Consider the following 24,143-nt stretch of genomic DNA (forward strand, 5'->3'; position numbering starts at 1 on the left):
TATGAGGATTTGCAGTAAGCGGCTAAGGAGGAAAAGAGTTGAATGGTATTGTTGGCTGTGATGGGTGGAAGAAGCCCTGAAAAAAGCCATTGACTCAGGCTCGTGTGAGTAAGTGGCACATGGCAGTGAGTTTAGCAATAGCTGCTTGTATGAACAGGGACTGGATTATTTCTGCATCCACCACTGATGAAATTGCTCAGGTTTCCCTGAAAATGACTGTCCTCTTTAAGGAATACACTAGCTTTTCTAATCTGTTTTTCATCAGTCCTTATATTCTTTGGCTTCAGTGAATATAAAACATGGCTGTTAACTGTCTGCTTGCTTTTAATTACTGCAGTTAAATGGTTAGAAGGAAAATAATAGCTGACTTTTCTTGGCCCACTGAATTTCTACAATATTTTAAAATTTTCCAACCTACTTACCATCAGCTAAAATCTCAAGGCCAGATACATCTGACAAATTAAGGACATCCCATTGAAGGAACCAGTTTAATTGTTACAAATACATAAACAACAAATGGTGTAATTTGGTCATTGCAACATGCAAGGAAGTTTCTTAAAAACAAGCAACTCTCAATGTAGGGCACTCTAAAACCAAAGTAATTCCAGAAGTTCATTATGACTTGGTATGTTAGCATGATGTTTGCTTCTAGATGTCTCAGGTACAGAGGCTGTTTTCTTCTGGTGTGATTAAGCAGCTGCTGTGGAAGTGTGGGAAGAAAAGAGATGTAGTAATGACTGAGGTTAATTCTCACACTTGGGAGTGGGGGAAAATCAAAGTCAGAAAGTTAATTTTGCTTGTTTAAGCCAATTTTTATTAAGCTATCTTAAGTGAATACTTAGAGAAGGTATCTGTACACAGGAATGGGGATTAGCCAACCTATTAATACTTCCAGTGAATTAATAATTTGTTTTACAGTTCTGAGTGTAAACATGGAATACCTATATGCTCTGGTTTGGTTTAGCACTAATAGTTACAGAACAGCTAACAAAGTTAGCGAGCTGACTTTTTAATGTTTGTATTCATCATTTTGTTTTTGCAGAGATACTAACACTTCAGTATGAACCAGCAGAACAATATAGTATTTGAACTAGGTAATTAAAACCGTTTTCTTTTAACTTTAGCTAGATCTTCTGAAACTGCTTGTACCATTCGTTCTGTAGCTTTCTTCAAACTGTTTGCTATCTCTATGGCATGATCCAGAGTAGAACTTAAAATCTGTTGGAAATAAAATATAGCCTTGTTAATAGTGAAGGAAAATGTATACATAGGTGTAGGAAAAAGGTGATGTTTAAGGTTTTGTCCATGATTTTCACTCTGAATACGTGTTGAGAAGTAACAATTGAGTTATGTGATAAACTGCTCCAGGATTCAAGTTGGAAGTATCTGTTAATTATTTCTCTCTTTGACTGTGTATTCATTTGAACTGAGGGATATTTACACCTTTCCAATGTATCAGCTCCAGTGTGGTGCATGTTTTTGGTACTGAGAAGGCTTTCTTGAGGTTTTGATAGTGGTTTGTGTAGCTACACTTTGTTTCAGTATATGAAACACAATTCTAGAGATAAGATCCAGTGCTATTTTTTGGTCTATTTCACCATTTATACAGGGACTAAGTTGCATAACAAGCCTGTACATGCCTATGTGATGTAGTATACTAACATATAAGCTAAAATGCTTGGGTTTTGAACTCCCTCTTGTCTTACCCTCAAATGGACTACACATGCTTAGATTATAGTAATCAGCTTGCTAAGAATGGGATGTTTAACCATGCCATGATGAAGGGAGGTAATACTTTCAAAAAGTTGTGTGGCTTTTAATTTTCACTCTGAAGTCTTACATTTGCATAGGAATCATTGGCATTTCTGTTTCTGATGTTGATTGTAGATTTGCTTTGGGCAGATTTCTTGCTGGGTATGGATTGATGTGAAAGGATAATTGTACCACATGTGCTTGAACAGCAGATTTTGGCAGCCCCAAAGGATTTCCTAAAGATAAGACACATAGAATAAAATACAAACAATTTAAGTAAGAAAAAGTATTTCTAAACTATGAATTACATACATACACCTTGATATCACTCGGTTGCAAGTTAATTCATGGTGAGTAGAATTTTCCATTGAATTGTAAAGCACAATCCCGTCATTATTTGTGTTCCATCTGTATTGCAATAAGAAAGAAAATGTTCTAGGATGCAGAGTAAGGAAATTTCTCATAATAGCACCACTCTTTTGCTGCTGTAACTTTCTCTCACAATGTTCTATGCCACTGATTCTCAAGTGCAGCTGCTGTACTTCCAGGCAATTACTGCTATTGAGTAAAGCTGTCAAAAAATACTGTGACAAAACTCATTTGCATTTCAGTCTAGTCTGTGCTACTGTTACAAATCCATTTTATTTCTGTCTCACAGTATAATTGAATGGTAACAACAATTAAAGGTAGGATTGTTACTTACAGAGAAATAGTTGGTAGCAAACAGAGCTGCATCCTAATAATACAGGCCTACTTTTGAATTTTTGAATGGAAACATCCTCTTCAAATGAAATTTTTTTCATTACTAAATGTGTCAGCTAAAGGAGTTAGATTCTTACTCTTCAGTAAATTAGAAGGAGTGAAGCACTAATCTAAGAAACATTTACACATGTTCTTACACTAAATATTTCCACTAAAGAGTGAAATTCTAATATATATCATGCACTGCTTATGAGACTGGTGTGTTTTTTCCATGCTGAGTCTTCTACAGTGGGGTTTTCTGTTGTACTACGTAGTTACTGCTACAGCTTACCTTTCACAAAGTCTGGTTACAACATCACTTGGCTGTTTGGTTTTTTGAGCCTTTTGAGTGGAGATTCTCTTCTGTGAATAAGCTGGAGTTGTTGAGGCCATGTTTAAAACAAAAAAGGTAATTTTCTGTGTATTTTAACATTTTTTTCTCTTCAGCATAAATAAAAGATCAAGTAACTATCACTGCTGAATAAAACTTGAATATGTTTTAAAGTTTTTTGTAAATGAGGACAGATTAACCTTTTTGTGTTTGCTCTTGAGTTTAGTTGGCAAATGGAATGCAGATTTATATTCAATTTCATACAGTGAAAGACTGCAGTTGGGAAGTGTTGAATAATCAGTGTCATAATCCTAATAATTACATGAACACTACTTTGATTTATAGTTTCACAGGATTGTTAGAGACAAGTAGCTAATTTATACTTTCTTCTTGATGAAATGTTATGTTTTTCTTTAAGCAATTTTTTCTTAGGGTAGAGAGAGATTCTAAGTGACTTTAAAAGGTAGGTGTTCAGATGTTCAACATTTAATTTTTTTTTTTTAATCAGGCTTTCCTTGACTTTGCTGCATGTCACACAATATGAATGTTGAGCTGGAATTTTCTTTAGTACTTGTTTTATACTATGTTAGGTAATGGCTGGCACTATAAAAGTTGGCACAGTAATGCCTAATTTTCATATTCTTTTATGTGGCTCTGCAAAATGAAATATTTCTGCCATAAATGAAATATGAAAGGGATTCCTCTCATAAAGGACCAGAAAAAGTTAGATCTGTTGTGCATGGAGATTAAGCTTGACCAGGTGTGCAGAAGTTGGATTTACAGTGCTAATGACGCTTATACGAAATTAAATGTGGCGTGGTATGTGCACTGTGGGTTTGTGCCCCTTAAAACCTAGTCTGTTTGTTAATTATTTCAGTAACACATACTTACAGGATGAACCAGAACTTTTTTTTCCACATAGGATACAAGACAGAACAGACTCTTTGTAATTCCTGAGTTTTACTTGATATCTGCTTCCCCTGCGGCATCTGCATCTAAGTCCTGGAAACGGAGACGTGTTGTTTAGAAAAACACACTATACGCAATGTTTCCTTGTACATGTTAATATTTTTGCAATCACTGTACCTTTTCTCTCGCCACATAATCTCCTATTTAATGATCTGTGACTTAGAATTTCACAGTTGACAAGGTCCTTGCTTTGTGAATCATTATAAGAGTCATAGGCCGAGAAGTCTTCTGAATCACTGCCTACAATTCAAAAAATAAGTTAAAAGGGTCTGAAATATGAGAAACTTTGGCTACTGTACTCAGGTAATTATTTGGCTTTCAGCACTGTAATTTCAGAGCCCTTTGCTGCCATTAATGCTACTGCAATTTGAGGAAGTACTTTTCACCCCCAGGAGGGTGTGGATTGAATTTGAGATTAGCTTTCAGCCCTGTCTGCAAGCCTTGAATGTAGATTTTTATTTTTTTTTTGGTGGTGCTTATTTTCAGACTAAGAATTGGTTGGTTTTCTTTTTTTAAATGAAGTTCTCCATCTCCCTGTCCATAGTGTTATGGAAACAGTGCAGCATAATAGGAATAGGATGAGAATGTGACCAGCTCTAGTGTGGCACTGCTTTAACTATTGCACAAAGCAGTACAAACAATAATGGTCCCAGTGTATTATATTAAACTGAAAGGATATCACAAAGAAACCAAGGAGAGCTGATAAAGAAATAAGAAAACCTGTATATTCAGACTTAAAACAATGCAGGATAGCTCATGCTATTCTCCTTTAGTTGCTGGGTACTAAAAGCTTCAGAATATTCTGCAGCAGAAAGGTAAAATTGTTTTTAAGCAGAATAACAAAGTTGAATCAAAAAACTTTAAGTGGAAGTACTGATATAAAATGTCTCAGTTGTCAAGCTTGGAAACATCTTCTAGAACATGAAATGCACATCAGAAGAAAAAGCAAAATCAAAGCATTGTGTGCACGTCACTGTCACACTCTTGAAAATGTTAGCAGTGGCAATATTTGGAAACTTATCTAGAAAGCTGAATTAGATTTATAGGGTAATTCAGGTTGGACAGGACTTCTGGAGATCATCTGACCCTGTCCCCTCTCAAAAGACCAGCTTAAATGAAGTTGCTTAGAACCCTGTCCAGTGAAGTTCTGAATATCTCTGAGAATGGAGATACCACAGCCTCCCTAGAGCAAACTGTTTCAATGTTTGACCAAGTTAAAAATCTTACATATCTAACTGAAAATTGCTTTGCATTGGTCTGTCACTGACACTTCCACAGTGAATTTGACCTGGCGTTCTTTTCAGTTTCCTTTTTATTCTTAGTGTTTTGTGCTCTGATAAGCAGTGACATCTGTTAAAACTACAATTTTCATGTTGAGACATAAAAGGAGCGTATTTCTTCATAGGATTCCCTAGCAGGTTTAAGCACAGTTAAGACCTTTGTGTTGCCATCATGACTTACTCGGGCTGGTATCTGATAAGTCAGTTGGTTTTCTCTGCACAAAGAGCGAAGATGTTCCAGTTTTTCTTTCCTGGATGTTTGTATTTCTTTTGGCATGAAAACAGAATGATATTTTAATTGTATCTTAATATTTCTATGATGAGACTTACAAGCATCTTATATTAATGACTGATCACTTCTTAGCTGAGAAGAAATCAGACTTATTCACAGAAAGAACTTTACTTGTATCAGTTATCTGAAAAGGTGGTAAGCAGAAGTTTAAATTAATAATTAACCAGTTGCAAAATAATGAACTCTTTAAAGGACACAGTCTGACAAAAGCACCTGACTTACCACACCTGTTAAAAATGCTTAAAAGTAGAGGTATCGATAATCCTGTTTTGGAATAGTAAAGTAGTATGAAATCTTAGATACATCCATCTGTTACCACTGATAGTGTTTTGATACAACATACATTAAAGATGACTTGGTGTCTTAGTAACTTTGAGCTGTTATTAAGGCTTTAATTTATGCCTTAAGATAATTAGAGGAGTATTTCAGATGTACTTTCTGAGAGAACAACAACAAAGTTCCTTGTTTGCGTTATTTGTTGTCTATTTTTAACTTAGGGTGTACAGGATCACCAAGTTTAGCTGGAAAATTTTCTACCCATTCGTGAACATAATGATCAGAAGATTGAACTAATATACTTTCAATGACAGAGATAAAAGTGGAAGCTAGGTGAGTTTTACTGGACAACTGTTAACATCTACCCTATAAAATAATCTGACAGAATTATGCTGACTGTGTTCTATGCTGCATACATTCTTTTCCCAGAAGCTCTGCTTCTTTACTGGAACTTAGTTCAGTTCTCTGTTTTTAACCTTAGATTGGTTAAGGGGAGACCATTTATTTTATGTTTCTAATCTCATTGAGATGCATAACACCTTAAAATACTTCCCAGGAGGGCGGAGATGGTATCTAGAGTTTTCACAAGGTTTTGATGGTTAATTATGTAAGGATCTGCATCCCTCCCTTTTCTTGTTTAATTAAAAATACCACACAAATATTGGCAAATTATCTTTTACTGGCACTGTACTTTGACTAATCATTCACGTCCTGAATTTGTGTGGCTGTCATGAATTTTATACAGAAGTATGATTTAACTCTTAGGTGAAAGTGATGGTGGTGTTTTGGCTTCAGGAAATACTTTCAGACCGAGAAAGTTAGGAAGACCAGGCTGTTAGGAATTCTTGGATATATAGTTACAGAATTCTGTAGAATTTTTATTCTGGAAATATTCCTGTTGCTTTTCAGAGATTTTAATTGTCCCAATTTTCTTATTCAGCAAGTAATTTTACGGATATTTTTATAAAAACTTCAACAGCTGTTTCCAGGTTTTCACTTACATGTGAAGACAAAGATTGCACTTTTTGCTTTCTAAAGGAAGTTGATTTGTTGATGGGATTAAATCAGTTGTCTGACTTCTTTCTCCCTCATGGTTCTTGTGAAGAAATGGAGTTTCAGTACCTCTTCTTTCTGGAGGATAAGCAATGCTTGAAACCACCGAGCTCTGTAGAAAGCAACAATAGCATAGACACAGGTGTACATGGGCCTTGCATTGCAAGGACATGACTCCTACCAAACAGCATCTCCTGAGGCTCTCTTAACATTTTTCTCTGAAGCCCAAGTTACCTAAAACATTGATAGTGAAAGCACTGGTTGAGATTTACCTGTAGATTTGTAGAAGGCAGTAAGATTTTTGTTTTGAGGGGGGGAGGGGGTGTGTGTGTGTGTGTATATGTATTTATGATCTGTGACAAAATTACCATTAGGAGTAAACTAAATTTTCTATAGCACAATACTGTTTGGTCTTCTAATAATTCTGCAGCTTAAGAATCTTGGACAAAGTAATCTTTCCTCCCATTAAATGATAGTGATTAATTCCCCAAAATAAAGCAGCTTTGCAGAAGTTAAATTAGCTACTCATATTTTCTTACTGTGAAATAAATGCTTTTGAAACTGGAACTAAGAACATTCAGTATAGCTGTGTTTTTATACTTAGGTTTCTGTTGCAGTTAATTACATATTATGAAGTTCATATTTCATTAAAAATATTTTCTTTTAAAGTAATATGCTATCTAAAAGCATCATGCTCTTACCAGAGGAGAACATACAATCACACAACTGCACTTAGGTTCTTGAGACTTGCATCAGTAAAACAGAATAATTGTAGTATTTAATAAAACTCAGTTACCTCACAAAAAGACTGGGCAGATTCATAGGAAGTCAGCAAAGATGACAGGCTGCCTTTGCTGCCATCCACTTGTTCTTGAATGTCTTCAAGCAGCATGCCAAGTCTGAATATTCCTCCTTCCACCCTTCTGAATCCAATTGCAATCCAGTTAGTTAAAACTGTATAAAGTGATCTTTTATTTCTTACTATGATAACCATGGTGGACATCGCAGTACATTTCCCATAGGAAAAAAATTTATGGAGGTGAAAGAGTCCCTTTTAAATATTTGAATTAATCAAATAGACATCCCAATTACAAGTAGGATATATAAAGCCCATATATAAAGCCCAAGGTGAATTTTGGCCAAACAACTTTTGGTTTACCACATGAAGATAATATTTTCACTTCAGGAAAACTCTAATGGATAAATGAAGTAAAAGGTGTAAGACAAAGAAAATACACTGATATACTACTTAGCACTTCTCTTCTAACCTGCTAGGATCAAACTCTCCAAGGCTGATAGGCTTGTCCTTGTGGTTCTGCAGCTGTAAGTTGTGGTGCTCTTCTCTAGCTCTTAAATAATTTCTTTCCAAGGCATCAAGGTATCTTTTCAGTTGATTTAATGCCTTTATCAATAAGAAATAATTCAATACAAAATGTCACAAAAATTTAGCATAAGTAGCTATCACTGTCTTGATACGTAAGCCAGATGCTATTTGCAGTGCTGTTGGGAAGAATTTTGGTAGTTCTCTGAATTTAAACAGGACTGCATATTATAGATTCACCTGATACTCTGCACTGCTCTATTATATTATTAAGTAAAATAATAAAAAAAGATTTCTAAACTGATGCCCTACATGTCAAAATTCCTAACTTACATGGCAACTTCAGGCCTTTTTAAAATAGTTTTAAGTTGGAATCCTTAAAAGATTAAAGGATTCATCCACCTACTGAAGACCTTCATTTTTGCTTCTTAAACTCATGCCTCCAGTCTGAATTGAGAGGAAGAGCAAACATCCATTTGAGGTAAATATCAAGCATCTTTCCAGAAAAGTGTAAGTCTACAGCCACTTAAAGTGCATGTCACATAGCTCAAAATAAATAAATTAATTTACCAGCTTTTTGTCTTGTAAAAAGAATGTTTCCTGGGTCATATGCTTAGAGAAGTCTTCCACCTTCAAGACAAAATATTAGACTTTCATTATACGAATTTGCCAAGTGAATTTGGAATTTGAGCATCAGTGAAAAGTATATATTGAAACAGAATTCTTACTTTCTTAGTCAGTTGCTCTGTCTGATCCTTTAGTATTTGAGACATCTTTTCTCCTAGTGTTAGTTCTGGCAGTGAATTGGAAGGATTTAGACACTGTGCTTCTATTGTACCAGCTGCTGGTAGTGCTGATGCTGCTGTTGCAGGCTGCAGTCCTACATAATGTACAAGGTAAGATTGATCAATTGCAATTTCGGCCCAAAAGTGTAATCAAATTACATTAAACAGTCATTTGCATAGTTACTGTAATTTTATTTACTTGCTTTAAGCAAACCATGTGTAGGTTGTACAGGGACAGGAGCACGTAATGTGATGACATCAGGTGGTGTCCCAATGTCTCCTGAGGAAATGGCAATGCTGGCATTTGCAAAGTCTGACTGAGGAAGTATCTGTTAAAATGAGAACCTTTGTTATAGATACAATGTGTAGAACACTTATGGACCTAGACAAAAAACTTTAACTCAAATTACAAAATATTAATGAAATGTTTACTGTAACAGTAGCATTTAATTTTTTGAGTTGATAGTTAGATGTATAAAGTGTCTCATTGTATAAATACTTCAAATATTTCTGCTCTGTGAAAAAATATATATATATCTGTGTTGTTCTATATATTTGTATAAATGGGAAATACAATATGAAGATGACAAAATAGTTTTAGGGGATAGTCATAGTCCTAGAGATAAAGAAGAATGACTTAAAAAAGAAAAAAAAAAAGCTATTTTGAGAGATTTACCTTAGGATTAAATCTCAGATGGTCAATATGATTCTGGATGTCAGCATGGTGTGTCAGCATCTCATTTGCAGGCAGGAAATAATAAGGAAAACTATTAAAACTTGTGTCTCAAGCAATTTACTAAGATGTAAATCTAGGAATGGAATTAAGAATCTGTAAAGCTCTGTGAGTGAGCTCCATGTCAGGGCATGAAATTGAGGAGCAGTTATCTAATTACTAACAAACTTTAAAATAAATTCACTACAGTAAGAGAAATATTGTTGTCAAAAAAATCCTTTAGAAAGAATTGACTTGTCAATAAATACCAGTCTCAGTAGCTGGAGAGTGGTAGATGCAAAAAAAGGCAAAGGTATCTTAACATAGGTACAGTATAAAAATAGAACGTTGCTCTTAAAAATATATTTAAAGTATTTTTTGTGAATTTAAACATTTATATATAACATCAGTCATAACAATTTATAGTGAATTTCCTAATTATTTGGTAGGATGCTTCAGCATCACAAACAATACTCCAGTATTAAATGCTGGCGTATTAAATAAAACTCAGCCTTTAAACAATTGGTAATGACAGTTCTGTATAAAGTCAATCCCACAAAACTTTATTTGTGAAAGCATTTTTTGAGTCAAGTGAGGTACTCACTGATACCTACAGAGTGCCCATATGAACTAGTCATGTTAGATTTTATGGGACACAGAATATCTCCTTACAATAAACCCCTCTTATCCAGTATGAAGAATTTCTTCAAGCATCTTAATTACCTGTAGCTGTCGCAGCAGTTCTGAAATACCCATTTCTTCTTGATTCTCTACTTCAGCAGAATTGAAGAAATTCTGATTTTCCAAAATGTTGTTCACAGTTGCTGATTTACTTAGCAAAATAGGAAAGGGTTGTGCTCTCTCAAGTGAAGGAACTGAGTTAATAGTGTCAGGTGTTTTTGGTACTTTAACTTCTGAAGCAACTTCAGAGAAGTCAGGAAGACAATGGTGAGCTTGCCCTCGGCCATATTTGAGCTCACAAGGTGAAACTGTTCTCCTAAACAAGGCTCTCTCATCTTTCATGTTTTGAAAGGTGGGTGTATCTCCAGTCTCATTAATCAATTGTGAATATTCCTGTCTGCATCCAGAAAGAATATGTTCCTTTGAAACAGATCTATTTTCATTTAACAAGTTTTCATTTTTGTCATGAGCCTTTACTTCCTTGTGCTTTTCTAAGGGATACTCCTCAGAGCTCATTGCCCGTTGTTCATACGCTAAAGGGCCTTTGATGTGTTCTGAAGGCTCAGGTTTGCTCCCAGTGTCATCGATACTTTCAGTAAAGGATGTCTCTGGTATTGTCTCACATTCAATTAAGTGGCATGTGCTTAGTAACTCTCCCCTAGAAAAGTGACGCAGGAGGACATTGGACATCTTGGAGGTAGTTACATGATCTTTGCTATCTGGTTTACTAGAACTACCAACAGGTAATTCCTTCTTAAAGCAAACTTCACTTCCAGGCATTTCAGCTGAAACTCCAGTTGTTCCTCTGGTGCCTCTGTGATGACTGGAGAATTCTTCAGGCTGTAGAGGAGTTTCATAATTGACTGCTGCTTTTATGTTTTTGTTATCTTCAAAACAGGCTAAGTTTAAAATACCAGAAATACCTTTTGTACAAGTACAGTCATTCAGATTATCTGAATTATTGTTGTATTTACAGCTTATTCCTATATCTCCATCATAAACTAAGTAATCTTCTTCCTCTTCAGTTGCATCTGTGCTACGGCTTAATGCATCTGAAAATGAATTACTCATTTGTGCTTTCATCCAGTCTGACAGTTTGCACTTTTTTGTAGTCTCCATATCCAGTTTATGTAGAATATCAATGCCATTGCTTTGCCATTTATGAATAGAGCTTTTATTATTCCATGGATCAAAATCTGGAATGTACGAATAATAGTGATTTTATAATTAAATACACATGACAATAATACCTAGTTATCTATATACTTAAGAGTTAATTATCTTCCTACTGTAGCTTTTTTGGAACACTCGTACTGACATGGATGCTTCCCTATTTGCACTAGTGTAAGTCTGCATTAACTGCTGGAGGAAATAGGAACACACAAATGATAAAAGCATCGGGAACAGTAGCTGCTACCAGGTACCTGTCCTTGCTCATTAATCCTGCTGTAGCGGTAAAGACAAAAAAGCTTGGTAACAGAGCCGCGACAGGTACTAAAGTTAAACTTCAGGCTGGAAAAACCCAAACAAATCTCCCAACCCCTTTCCCCCCTTTCTCTCACCACTCTAAAGCGTTTCTTTAGCTTATGCTCTAGAGGAAGATCACAAACTTTTTTCCCAATTTACTTCTCATCCCCGTGCATCAGACAAAATGCAATTAATTAGCAGCTCAGCATCATAAAATGCATTGTTTCACCTTATCTGCAGTCGCTCGAGGCGGCAGAGGCGATCTTGCAGCCTCGCTTCCCTATGGGCACCAGGGCAGCAGCACGGCCGTGCCATTCCCGTATGGGGGAGCAGCGTGATTGTGCTGCAGAGGCCGGCCCACTCCTGCCTCATTCCCCTGGCTCAGCCCCGGGACTGCGTTGGGATCGGTGGGAACACGATGCCGGGCGGGGCCTTTGGCGGAGCCCGCAGCGGCCGCGCCTCCTCCCGCCCCGCCGCGGCTCCCCATTGGTCCGTGCGGATGATGCGGCCGCGCCGCCCGCCGGCCGTTGGCGGCCGCGCCCCTGGGGCCGGCGCGTGCGGCGGCGATTGGCGGGTTCGAGGAGCGGCTGCGCGTGGGCGGGCGGGTCCTGCCGCCCCTCACAGCCCGCTCGGCCCCGCCGGCCCGGCACTCGCAGCGCCGGCCCCTCAGAGCTGCGCCGGCCCCTCAGAGCTCCGCCGGCCCGGCACACAGGTGAGCGGGGCGCCGGGGAGCGCTGGGTGCCAGGACGAGGGGCTCCGAGCGCGGCCCCGGCAGCTGCTGCGGGCCCCGAACGGCCCGGTGTTTTGGCGATTAAAGTCGCGGTGCGGCCCGCTGTGGGCAGTGCTGTGCGAACCCGGTGAGTGCCGGCAGCCGCCGAGCGCCCTTGGCGAACAAAGGCAGGCGGTACCCGTGCCCGGCGCGGGCGGGCTGTGTGCCACAGATCGCCCTGGTGTCTCTGAAGGGAGCCCGTACCAGCAGGGCTCTGCATCGGGCGGCTTTGGGCACTGGTATGCTTAACGAGATGAATGAATCGAGAATAAAAGTATAAGAGTGGGAATGAAATAAGCTGTTAAAAGAACCGGAACCGAAGGATCTGCAAGCATGACGCGAGGAGTGAGTTATACAGGGAACAAGCTCTAAACTCTTGTTCAAGAGCTTGACTTAAGCATTGTGTTGTGGCATATCTAAACTCGGATTACACCAGACCTAGTCTCATTTATCTACTAGACTGTGTAGGTTTTGCTAGTGTAGTTGCTGCCCTTCTATTGCTTCGTCACTTTTTCAGTGGAGATGCGTAGTAAATCGGAAATTGTTCTCTGTCCCTGTATTGACCTGATTGCCAAGACACGAATTTTACCACGTCTTGAAGTTGTGGCCTTTCTTCTGCTTTAGAAGCTTTTTCAGCCTAATGTGTTGTTCCTGTTAGATTCTTGCCAGGGCTCATGTATCCTGGGTTGCCATGGAGAGCTGTGCAACCATCAGAATTTGGAAGAATGTGCTGAGTCTTGCATCTCAAAAAGTTAAGAGATTCTAGTCCTTGCTTAAATTTTGTCTGGAAACTTTATACCTCTTATTTAATTGAGAATTTTATTAGACCTGAAAATGCTAGCAGAAAAGTCCTCCTCATGATATAGTCCTTCTGAATTCATTGCTTATATATCTTTAAAGTGTGTTAAAACTAATTTGTGGGCTTGTCCAAATGTGCCTTCTTACTAGTTTAATTAATGGTTAGCAAGTCTTCTGGACTGTGGTTATGTGTCCTTCTTCAATAGGAAGGACTTTGTACTTCCAGTTACTTCCGTATAAAGGTGGGACAAAATTTACCTGAAATCTAAGCTTCATTGAAGAAACTTTCTTCATAGAAGAAACTTGTGTGGGTCTTCTAAAGTTGCTTTATTTAGCATGCTGTTGTTTAAATGCTCTTGTAACTCTTTCAAGCATCTTAAAACTACTTAGGATTGTACATTCCTGCTACTCTTGCTGCAGAATTACTTCACAAATTGATGGTTCAAAGGTCAGACTAAGTTTTAAAAAGCTTTTTCCTAAAAAAAAAAAAAGCTGTTTGTCCATAGTTTTAACTACTGAATATAAGGGGAGTTCAGTAGTTAAAACTATGGACAAATAGCATTTTTTTAGAGTTTATAATTTTTTCATTTCTCTTCATCTTCCACTTTTGAAATTTAATAGCCAAGATATTTGTGCTTTTTGTCCTCCAGGTTTGTTGTACCCTTTGTGTGATCAATTTCACTTTCCACAACTTAGTCTGTCCTGCCCATATCTGTAACTAAGCTCTTGGTTTCATTAGCTTTTAAGGTTAATGTCTTAATGAAATTGGTTTTGTTTGAGGAGTGAGTGATCATCTTAACACCTTCTGAGGGATCAGCCTGTTATTGTTATCACTGCTCCTGCAAATAAAAGCAAAGAGATACACCAGGTGCTAGAAAAAACCCTAAACTTTTCTTTAGCCCTTTAGTAGCAAGTCAGCTATACAAGTGATAATATCCATGACGGGGAAAAAGGGTATTATTTTTTGGAAGACCACAATATTAGGAATGCAAAATACAGGAAAAGCAGAAATGGAAGGACTGGTAAGAGATGGTCTGAAACACATATAGTGTTGAACAGATGATTAATGTCAAGTTGCCTCTTGGGACTCACATTTGGCAGTGTTTGAGGAATATGGTTCTTGTTCATATAATAAAACTTATTTGTATTATGAAACTTTTACTAACAGGAAGGAAAGCTTTCATTCAGCTGGGTTACAGGGAGCATAAACCACATGTGGTTTGTAGAGAAGGCTCTCAAAATCTATTTTATTTCTTTGTTATTTCTGGTTGCTACACTATTTTTCCTCCTGTTGCCATGTTAGTATACTCTTAGGAATTTTGCTCCTTGCATGTAGCACTTTGGAGCCTGGACCTTATCTAGTGGTTGTTGGTTTGTTAGAGAACAGGATGTGCTACTGTGACCAATTCTATTGGTGTAGTAATGCATGTACATGGTGGATAAAATGGCAGTGGGGGCAAAATGGACTGCAGTCCAGTCAGTAGTCATCACACTGGTGGAAGAACTGCATTGAGTAGATTCTGAATAGATTTGCAGCTGCATCTCAAGTGTTGGAATGAATATGCAAAGCAATTTAAAATTTGGCACTTCAACAAAAACTGTTTTCCTTAAATTTCCATAGGTGATGTGCTATCAATACACTGTACCTGTCTGTAAGAAGTAAACAGCACAAAAAAACCAACACGTAGTCTTCTCACTATAGTGAGTGTTCATCCAGCACCACAACTTTTACAGGTTGTAGCTATAGACTTGTTAGAGAGGGTGTTAATGCCTGCTGTTAGGACTTGGTAACTGAGGGGCACAGGTGATGCATCAAGCAGTGCCGCTGGCATTAACCTGTCATGGATCATTGCAGTTGAGTAACAGAGGTTCTGTGAGAGCTACACCTGCTCCCTGCAAGATAAAACCTTGCTGGAGTGGTAAGGAGCTTGTTATGCTGAGTATCTGATTTATTTGTCTCTGAATGAGCACCACTGTACCAACTAGGAATTTTGAAACAGCAGCTGTATTGCTTCACTTAAATTGCTACTGTGTCTTACTGCCAGTGATTCTAAGGATTATTAATATTTTTAAATTTAATTTATAGAATCTTAAGGTAACTTCTTCAATTTCCTTTTAAGATGCTTGTACAATGTTTGTCTTCTTTCTTTTACATACCAGTATCTCTTTTGAAGAGATTTTATAGGCCAAGCAGGAGCTAAGCTAGGTGGAATGTTTTATTGGAGAGATTTGTGATCAACTTGCTCTATCAGCTTATGTGCAAATAGCCAACCTTTTGTGCGGAACCCTTTCTATGTGGGGTTCTTTCACATTGGATAACATGCTCCAGTTCCCAAACTGAAGGTAGTCAAGTGTCTCGTTGCCTGGGAGAGGCCTTGTATATGTTAATTTGCATGATGGGATTGTCCCAAAGGAGCAGGATTCAAATTTACCTTCAGAACTTGGTAACTAAACTAATTTTGTGGGAAGATGATTTCAACTTACACTATGAATAAAAGGATCACAAGTTACTGCTGTGTTGCGAGCTGTCATTGCAGTCTATTGTGGCATTTGTACACTTAAAGTGCTTGAATGCAAATCTCATCCCCAGTTGCGGGAGATGTTGGAAAGAAGGCAGCACAACATTTTTTTTCAGTCTGTGAATGACAATTTGTAAATAAACTTGGATCTGGTTCTGATTAAAAAAGAAAAAAAGATAAGGAGTCCTAATACCTTGATGTATCATATATGTGGAAAAATTCTGAGCTATTTTGACTATGATATTTTTCTGCTCTATTCTTGTATCTGAAATCTTAATCTTGCTGCATAGAGAATTAGTTTTCAGTTGCCTGATTAGTTTTATGATGGAGATATTAGTTATATTTTGCTGGCACTTCATGTTCTCCTTTCTTATTTTATTGTAGTGTGGGATTCCCCTAGTTCAGGATTTAAATAGATGGCTTACTATTAACTATCTGCAGGAGTGTCTGTATAATAAAAATACTTGTGGTTTCTTGTGTTAGCTACACTGGGTTCTTTAACCTGCACACTGGACAGTAATTATGTAAATCAACTAGCAAGCTGTTCTCCAGTTAAATACTGATTCTCTTAGAAAAAGAAGGGAAAAAGGAATAAGCAGGATATACAGAGTTTGAAAGGCTTGGCATGTTGCAGACCTTCAGCATTGCTTAAAGCCCCAAACACTCAATTCAGCTAGGTACTCCACAAACAGAGGAAAAATCGTCTTCCTAATCTACAGAATATGTGGAAAGTACATACTGGAAATGCCAGAGGGCAGGTGGAAATGCTCCTGGACTTCTGTTTGCCTTTAACAGTCAGGCATCCAGTCAGCTATGCCAGAGGTGGGAGTGCAGGGGCAACCAAGAGCAGTTAACCTGTGAAATGAAGGAGATGAACCTTCTTTTACCTGTTTAGAACCTACCATGAGCAGGGTCTGTTGTTTAGGGAACCAGTGAAATAAAGAAAACCCCAAGCAAAGAAACTTTGTACAAATTGAGTGATAAATTGAATATCTCTTTTACCATGTCTGTCATAATGCAGGGCCATATTAGCAGTTAGGTTAGATGTTGGACTCTGCTCTGGAGCTGTGTTCCTCTAGTGTCAAGTCCATGATTTCATTTCTAGTTGTGGATGTGTTGGGAGCCTCAGTTCATTGTGAGCAAAATTTGTCTCAGAAATGATTGATGCCTGTCATTGTTGTGGAGCGTTTGTTTTTTTTTTTCATTACTCATCTCAAGATTTAAAATTATCTTATTGCTAGGATATTTTTAAAGTTTTTTAAAAAAATACAAATAGAGTTTCATAAACCAGTATGATTTATATCTTGTAAAGTAGTTTTGGGTTTTATACAATATTTTCCCTACCTTGTTTCATACAGTTATTAATATTTTCAATAAAATTAGTTTGCAGTCCTACTTGGGACTTTTCTGGGGATACTTGTGCTCCTTTGTCACTAGGGGGTTTCTCTTCCTGCAGTCATATTGATGACTAATTTAGAGTAAATTGATGAGGAAACTCAAATAATTGGGCAGAAACCCTTTTCTTTCATTTGGGTTTATGTACAGTGCTAGAAAGAAATTAGGGAGAGGAATGAAGAAAACAATCAGATTACTCAGGTGTTTGTGACAGATAGTGATAGTATTTGTGTAATTATTAATTTAGCAATTAATTTAATTTTTTGAATAGAGTTGTCATGAGTATCTTAACTTCTATTATTGGTATTTTTCTGGTCTTTTATAACCTTTTGTGCTTCTGTTGATTATCTGGAAAGACTGCTTGTTACTGTCATTAGGTCTTGGGCATTAACTGGCTAAAAAGGGAGATGGAATAATTTCAAGAGATAAGGGAGTCAAGTTTCCCTCCCTCACTATAGTAATTCCTTTCTTTTGATTCACAAAAGGTAGTTAGCTCTGCATCTGTCAGTTCTGGTTACAAAATGCCTGTCTAGACTTATGCTCTCAGTTACAATTTGGTGATTCTCTTTCTGGCAAGGAAATGATGGTTTCCTATATAAAAGATGGCTCTGTGCATGTCATTTGGGCAAAGGAGAGAAAACCTCATATTCCATATTCCAACTCTGTTAGACTGTTGTAAGTGAAATTCCAGGTTTGTGGAGCAGTGTGCTGATAGGATTACAAGTCTGCTGAAAGAACATCACCTGTGGGCCAAAGCCAGTGCAGTAGCCACCCCTTCCAGCCATTCCAGGGTTGTCTGCAATATTCAGCAATGCATCTTAGATTCATGTGGGCCCATATTTATAAGTCAGCATGGTAAATATAGTTGGGGTGGAGGAGGAAGCATCTGAACCAAGAGCATGAGATAGTGGTTTAATTTATTTGCAGCTTGTCTGATGAGCCTATGGCATAGGATGTTTAGGTGGGGCCTTTGCCATGCTCTGTAGTGATACAGGCTCTGCAGCATGAGCTCTATCACTCACACCTGGGAGGAGCAGCTCAGGGAGCTGTTTATGAACTTCAGCTTTCTTCTTCTGTGTGTTAATGTGTGATGTGAGCTGCACTTGGATTGTATGCTGCAAAGTGGCTTGCATGCTGCTAAGCCAGTCTTTTAAAAGAATCCCTGTGGTTTATTCTGGGGATTTCTGCTCAACACAGAAATCCATCAGGAGACAAAGGCAGTATTTCAGGGCAGGTATTGCTCCACATCATCATGATCCTAAATAAAACCTCAAATTCACCTCATCAGTGAAGGTGGTTTCTATGTGCTCTCAGCTAATCAGATGTTGAACAGCTGTCAGAGGCTGTTGAAATTAAGCTGCCAAGAGTAACTCGTCTTAGCACGGTGTTTCTTACATTTGCATGATCCACTCTCATGACTAGTCACTTGTACTGTGCTCAAGGTTTGGACAAATTAACTTTTCCGCAGCATGGCACACATTTACGTAAAGTTTCAGTCACAGAGGAATATGTATTAACTGCAGAAATGCTAATGATGATGCTGTTTACCATGTAAATACAGTATTAAACTTGATGTGAAGTTTTAAGGGTTTTTTTGGTGGTTCATTTTAGGCTTATTCATTAATTCAGGTAAATTTAGATAATATCCTTGAAACAGCGTTGAAAACTAAAATAGAGAATGCTATGAGTGTTACTTGTGCTATTTGTATTTATATGCTTTTTTGTATTCTGAAGGACTGAAGCCAAGCTGATCTCTATTTTGGTAATGGAACTGTTGGTATATTTTTGTTGTTGTGCCGTCTGTTTCTTCATTCACAGGGTATGCAAAGCTCTGTTTTGTTTTCAGATGATCCCAGTTCAAGCTTCTTTTCATCTTTTTTTTTTTTTCATTTTTTTCTCCTACCCATGCATAGCATCTTTCTGAAAGGAAATTCAAACTTTGTTCACCATTGGGAAATTTGTCTTAATCTTTAAACAAGTCCCTGTCACTAGTTTTGCTCAGGAAATGCAATTTATGCAGTTGATGCCTCTATCTGTACTTTCCTCTAATAGCTTTTGAATCTCTCAGTCAGTGATGACTTCATTTGGCAGATACTCCTTTCCCACAGATTTGTGAGAAATAGCAGATGGGGAGAGAAGGCATGACTTGATCATCTCCTTTAGGGAAAGGCAGAAGGAACGGAACTGTTTGATATTGCACCAGCCCCCCAAGTGACCGGTCAGGGTCTGTCAGCTGCCCAGCCATGTGACTATATAAGCAAAGCAGTACTTTTGATCTTCTGACAAATTCGAAGAAAGAAGGTGTGGGTTGAGGGAAGGAGCAAATGAAGCTGCTTAAAATATACTGTTTTGAGGTAATGAAGGAGAAAAAAAAAATCTTCTCCCACTGTATTGTGACTATTAGTTCTGTGTACTGCAAATAAATCACAGTATTGGCTTTATGTTGCTTGCTGATGAATTTTCACCTGTGCAGAAATAGTGTTTTCTGTCAAAAGTTAAAATGAAAGGATCTATTGTAGACATTCAGTGTATTTAAGAATTGCAACCTGATTAAACTCATTGTCTACCATTGAGATAAAATTTATAGTATGTAATCAAATAATTGCAACTCAAAATTGTAATCAAATGGAAAATGCCTTAAAACATGAAACACCTGTCTGGAAGTTGTGATGACTAGGACTATTAGCTTGCATACAGGCTTTTGGGAAAGAAGTAGCAACTATTGTTTTATCACTGTCAGGAATTTGAAACATACTGATTAGTATTAAAGATGGGGAGCCTTGGTTTCTTCTAGAATTTCTCTTGAGAGAGAGCGAGCCTCATTCCAGTCTTGGCATTTGTATCACTGATTCAGTGCAGGGATGTTAATGGAAGGTTGAGATGTACTTTCATCATGCAGACTCCATCTGTATTCATATAGCTTCTATGTAAATCTGTGATTTAATAGAAAAAAGAAAGAAAAGTGACTTTCTGACAGCAATAAGTACATTTTTTTAGATCAAGCATTGAATTGAGGCAAATTTACCATTTTATTCATGGTTTAATTGAATATCCTTTAACTGTTGATAGCCAGGGTGAGTAATCCCTAAATATGGCTCACCGTTTTCTCCTGAAAAAGAGTTGATACAGTGCACGTTTTGTCTGTGGTGGGCTGAGGAGTGGCTGCCACAGTTGATTGCCCAACTTCTGCCTTGCTTCATTTGATTTGGGGGTGGCAATGCTGCTGTTCGTTTCTGTTTTCAGTATCAAACAACCATGTAATTAGTAACACCAGGTTAATTTTCCACTTCTGAAGGGGACCCAATCTTTTCTCTGCAGACTTTTTGCTGCTACTTTTAAATTACAAAAAACCCTAGAAATTCCTGTACTTAGTAAAGTTGTGCATGTAAAAGTTGTGTATACAACTTCAGTTTTTTATTTATGCTTTCCTGAAAGGCAGCTCTTCAACGGGGATAGAGATTTTGTATTGCTCTGAGGTGTGGAGAGAATAAATTTAAAGCAGCTGGATTGTATTAATACAGCTTTTTTTCCTAGTAAGCCCCAAGTGACTTTTTCAAGCTACATAAAATTTTAATTAAAAACGCAAGTTTAGGAGAACGCCTGTTTCACTGTTAGTTGTGCTGACAGTGTAGAACTTCTCCTGAGGCCTCTTAATTCCTTAGGCTTTTCTGCTGGAGCCCTGTGTCCCATGAGCCAATTCCATGCTGATCACCATCTCAGTCAAGGCTTGGTTACATAGAGATGCTCTCAGTAGTTAGGGTGCAGCAGTTGAAAGAGCAAGGCTGAGTTTGCTGTACTCCAGTCCTCCCAAGGCCAGTTTACACCTGAGAGATGCTGTCTGTGCAAGTGTTAGACTTCCACCCCCTGAATTTTGTATTCCCCACTCTAATTAATATGATTTAGGTTTGGTTACTGATTACACGTTGGCATGGCTGAAGGTGTAATTGACATCCTAATGACTTACGCGTGAAGAAGTGAGGTATGAAGAGCAGACCCAGTAATTTTGGTTGGATCGGTGATGATGATGTGTTGGCCAATGTGGGTGTGTCCGTATCACCCTCACAAGACTAGGAATGTGCTGTATGGCCAGTAAGGAGGGAAGAAAGCAGGAGTAGTGGTTCCAGCTCTTGGGAGATGGTGGCATCAATCAGAGGATGAGGACAGAAGTGTAGCTCAGGTATAGTGAAACTATAAACAGCTGATGTGAAATGTACTGCTAAAAATAACTGATATTTAAACAAATGCAGATCTTCTGATGTACTTTTTAAGTATAACTGGGTTTTTTTATTAAAGTTGGCTTTTTATTTTTAAAAAAAGCTTTTTAAATTATTCAGTTAGTTACCATTACCATATAAATATGCAAACAAATTACCACAGTCATCATTTCATGATCTGTGGAGGTTGCCAAAGTACATACTTTTTAGTTTGTCGTGTGTCCCTCTGTGGAAGAGAACTTCCAAATCCCTTGGATTTGCTGAGCAGCAGGAGTGCTCATGGGAGGGGGCGGGGGGGTGCTGTAGACTGGGTGGCTTAGGGCCATCTGCCTGTATGAGTTACCTGATGTGAGGTTGGACAAACTTCCACAGAGTGAATACCTGGAACACGGCCTGCCCAGTGTGTGGGTTGCAGTGGTATTGTAACCTGTGGGTGTCATACTTCATAATTGCAAAAATACACCCACACCCACTTGTTGATGCCAAATAATTGTAGTGATGAGCATGGAAGGGCAAAATAGTTGTTTAATTGGAAGAATGCGGATAGTCTGTCTGAGGGCTGCTGTCAAGGTAGAGGATGATAAGAAGCATGAATCTTCACAGCTGGGACTTGATAAAACTAATGAGAGGAAAAGGCATGGCCTATATGGACAATTAAATATAGAGGTTTACATATTCTTCTTGTGACAGCTCTGAATCTGAGCTCTGTTCCTGTCATTTTGACAGCTCTGCAGTCTCTTGATGAAATATGCATTTGTGAATTACACAACTCTGTGTTTACTTGCAAAAGATGGTAATAGTACTGAGGCATAAATATGTCACTATCTCTACTAAAAATATGTTTAAAAGTGGGTAAACTTTTGATTACAGGGTTTCTTTTCTGTTAATCTTTTCCCAGCCAGCCCTAAACATGTCTAATATTTCCATGCTGGCTTCTGCAATTTCTTTGAATCATAGTTTGGAGCTCACATCGCAGTGCTGCAGAGTTTTTGAATAAGAAGCCAGTGTTACACTCCTCACCCTCCAAATTCCCATACCTCCCCCCTTTTCTTTTGGGAGCAGGGAGGAGAAAAGTGAATATGGATCTTAAACCCTTGCTGGCTGCTGTGCTTGCAGTATTCCAGGTGGGACAATCTCCAGATGGGATTGTGCCAACCATTTCTCACTTCTGGCCTTCAGCTGATGATCAGTGTTTCAGCAGCAGTGTTTACATGTAAAGCACTTTGGGATCTGTTCTATATTATGCCTTTCATCCTTTAAGGTTTTTGCCTGTTACTTCATGAGGCCAAAGAGTACTAACAAGGGTAAATACTTCAAAGTCTCCAAGAGAAGAGAGTGTTGGTTTTTGTTAAACCTCTTCAGCTTTCTTGCTTGCATACAGGAATTGCCATGTCTGTGTAGAAGGCTTTGGCTCTGCCTTCAAGTTCTTGATTGACATTTCCTGCTTGGTAGGAGCAGTGTTATGCTTTTACATCAGCTGCAAATGCTGATGCGTTATTAACTGACTATGAGACTTCAAGGCAAGCATCTTGTGTTCCCTTTGCAGAAATGCGGCTGAATGGAGCTTAAAGGGCCACAGATGAAAGAACATGAACATTTCTGAGATGTCTGGCAGTGACCTCCTTACCTCAGTAACAAAGAAGAGTTTTTCTACAGGAGCTTAGGATATCTTTACTCCAGCTTCTTAATATACTAACTGGAATGGTGCTCTGACAACAATTCTCCATAAAAGTACTTACCCTACTACAGAACAGTATTACTTTCTCTACTGATAATGTAACTCAATGGCGGAAAATAATGTTTTGATAAGCATGCCTGAAGATCGTTCCTTTCACGTACGATACAGGTAAGACTCTGGTAATTTTGCTGTAAATTAATAAGTGCTATTAATAATAGAAAGCTAAACAAGTTTCAACAAATAGTTTGGTATCTCTGCTAGTAGTGTTATTGAAACTGAAAATTAAACCTATTTTTTTCTTGATTTTTGAATGATGAAAATTCACTTTTGCTATGTAGCAGATTATATTAGTATGATTACATGATTGTGTAGTATTGGAACTTGCATGGTAGCGGAATAGTACATTATTGTCTGTATTTCTTTGTACTTGGGGTAGAATTGTATGATGCCTGCAGGGTAATACTTGCTCCCTCTTTTAGCTGTTGGGCTGCCTATGCAAATTGCTGAGTTTTGTCTGCTAAAGTTCTCTGTACTTGTCCCATTATTGTTTCGATGAATGATGAGGTGTTTTCCTTGCTTAAGGTAAAGAGGTCTGATTGGTAGATGAAAACTGCCTTGGTGCCTTGGACTCAAAAATACTGTTCTTGCAAGTGAAGAGGATATGGGATTTCCCTTCTGAGAGCTTTTAGCATTTTTCTTCTGAATCCCCTTTACAGACATGGGACAACGTGTTAGCATTGCAGACTCGCTCTAATGGAGCTGAACTACAGAAGCATTGTGTAGTGCATGGTGTTTGGAAGGGCAAATCTTGCAGCTCATTCAATAGGAAGGGACACTGGAAGACTGAAATGATTGTTTAAAAATAAATAAAAAATGTGGTTCTTGTGTGCTCCCCCCACCCCTACCCTGGCCATCCTTTCTTTGGACACCTTTTCATCACTAGCTAACAGCAATAAGGCACTACCTATATTTGTAAGACAGCACATGCTATGGTTTAAAATTAATCCTTTCAACATTCTGACAATGTTAGATTGCTGTTGGATTGGTCTTCTCTTCCATTTCATAGAAGAGAAGTACTTTGCTTCATGTCATACAAATCCAGTGTCCTGG

At 38.1% G+C, this 24,143-nt stretch overlaps 2 protein-coding genes across 12 annotated transcripts in view; one reads left to right on the plus strand and one right to left on the minus strand.

The window, feature by feature from the left end:
* Positions 1-474: 474 nt before the first annotated feature.
* Positions 475-12,079, minus strand: AKNAD1 (AKNA domain containing 1). 6 transcript variants are annotated; one of them, XM_019291482.3, is made up of 16 exons: positions 11,890-12,079; positions 10,236-11,389; positions 9,477-9,536; positions 9,000-9,129; positions 8,744-8,895; positions 8,586-8,645; positions 7,963-8,096; positions 7,491-7,617; positions 6,643-6,806; positions 5,255-5,340; positions 3,911-4,033; positions 3,716-3,826; positions 2,786-2,867; positions 2,065-2,160; positions 1,841-1,988; positions 475-1,218 (listed from the first exon to the last, which is right to left on the minus strand). In XM_019291482.3, the coding sequence occupies exons 2-16, from the start codon at positions 11,310-11,312 to the stop codon at positions 1,099-1,101; spliced, it is 2,670 nt and encodes an 889-aa protein (XP_019147027.3). In that variant the 5' UTR covers positions 11,313-11,389; positions 11,890-12,079; the 3' UTR covers positions 475-1,098. The 6 variants fall into 6 exon arrangements, with proteins under 6 accessions (XP_019147027.3, XP_019147026.3, XP_010407551.3 ...); XM_019291481.3 differs by having other exon boundaries at positions 2,786-2,876; XM_010409249.4 differs by lacking the exon at positions 2,065-2,160.
* Positions 12,080-12,253: 174 nt separating this feature from the next.
* Positions 12,254-24,143, plus strand: part of GPSM2 (G protein signaling modulator 2) — a 28,460-nt gene continuing 16,570 nt past the window's right edge. For 4 of the 6 annotated variants that reach the window (XM_039556552.1, XM_039556554.1, XM_039556555.1 and 1 more), the window contains exons 1-2: positions 12,285-12,372; positions 22,902-23,201. In XM_039556552.1, coding sequence (XP_039412486.1) covers positions 23,140-23,201 — 62 coding nt within the window. In that variant the 5' untranslated portion in view covers positions 12,285-12,372; positions 22,902-23,139. Of the gene's footprint in view, positions 12,373-21,296; positions 21,319-22,901; positions 23,202-24,143 lie in introns of those variants that run through there. The other 2 variants (XM_019291486.2, XM_039556556.1) reach the window with 2 other exon arrangements.

The sequence above is a fragment of the Corvus cornix genome, chromosome 8 (assembly GCF_000738735.6).
Source record: "Corvus cornix cornix isolate S_Up_H32 chromosome 8, ASM73873v5, whole genome shotgun sequence".
Lineage (NCBI taxonomy): Eukaryota > Metazoa > Chordata > Aves > Passeriformes > Corvidae > Corvus > Corvus cornix.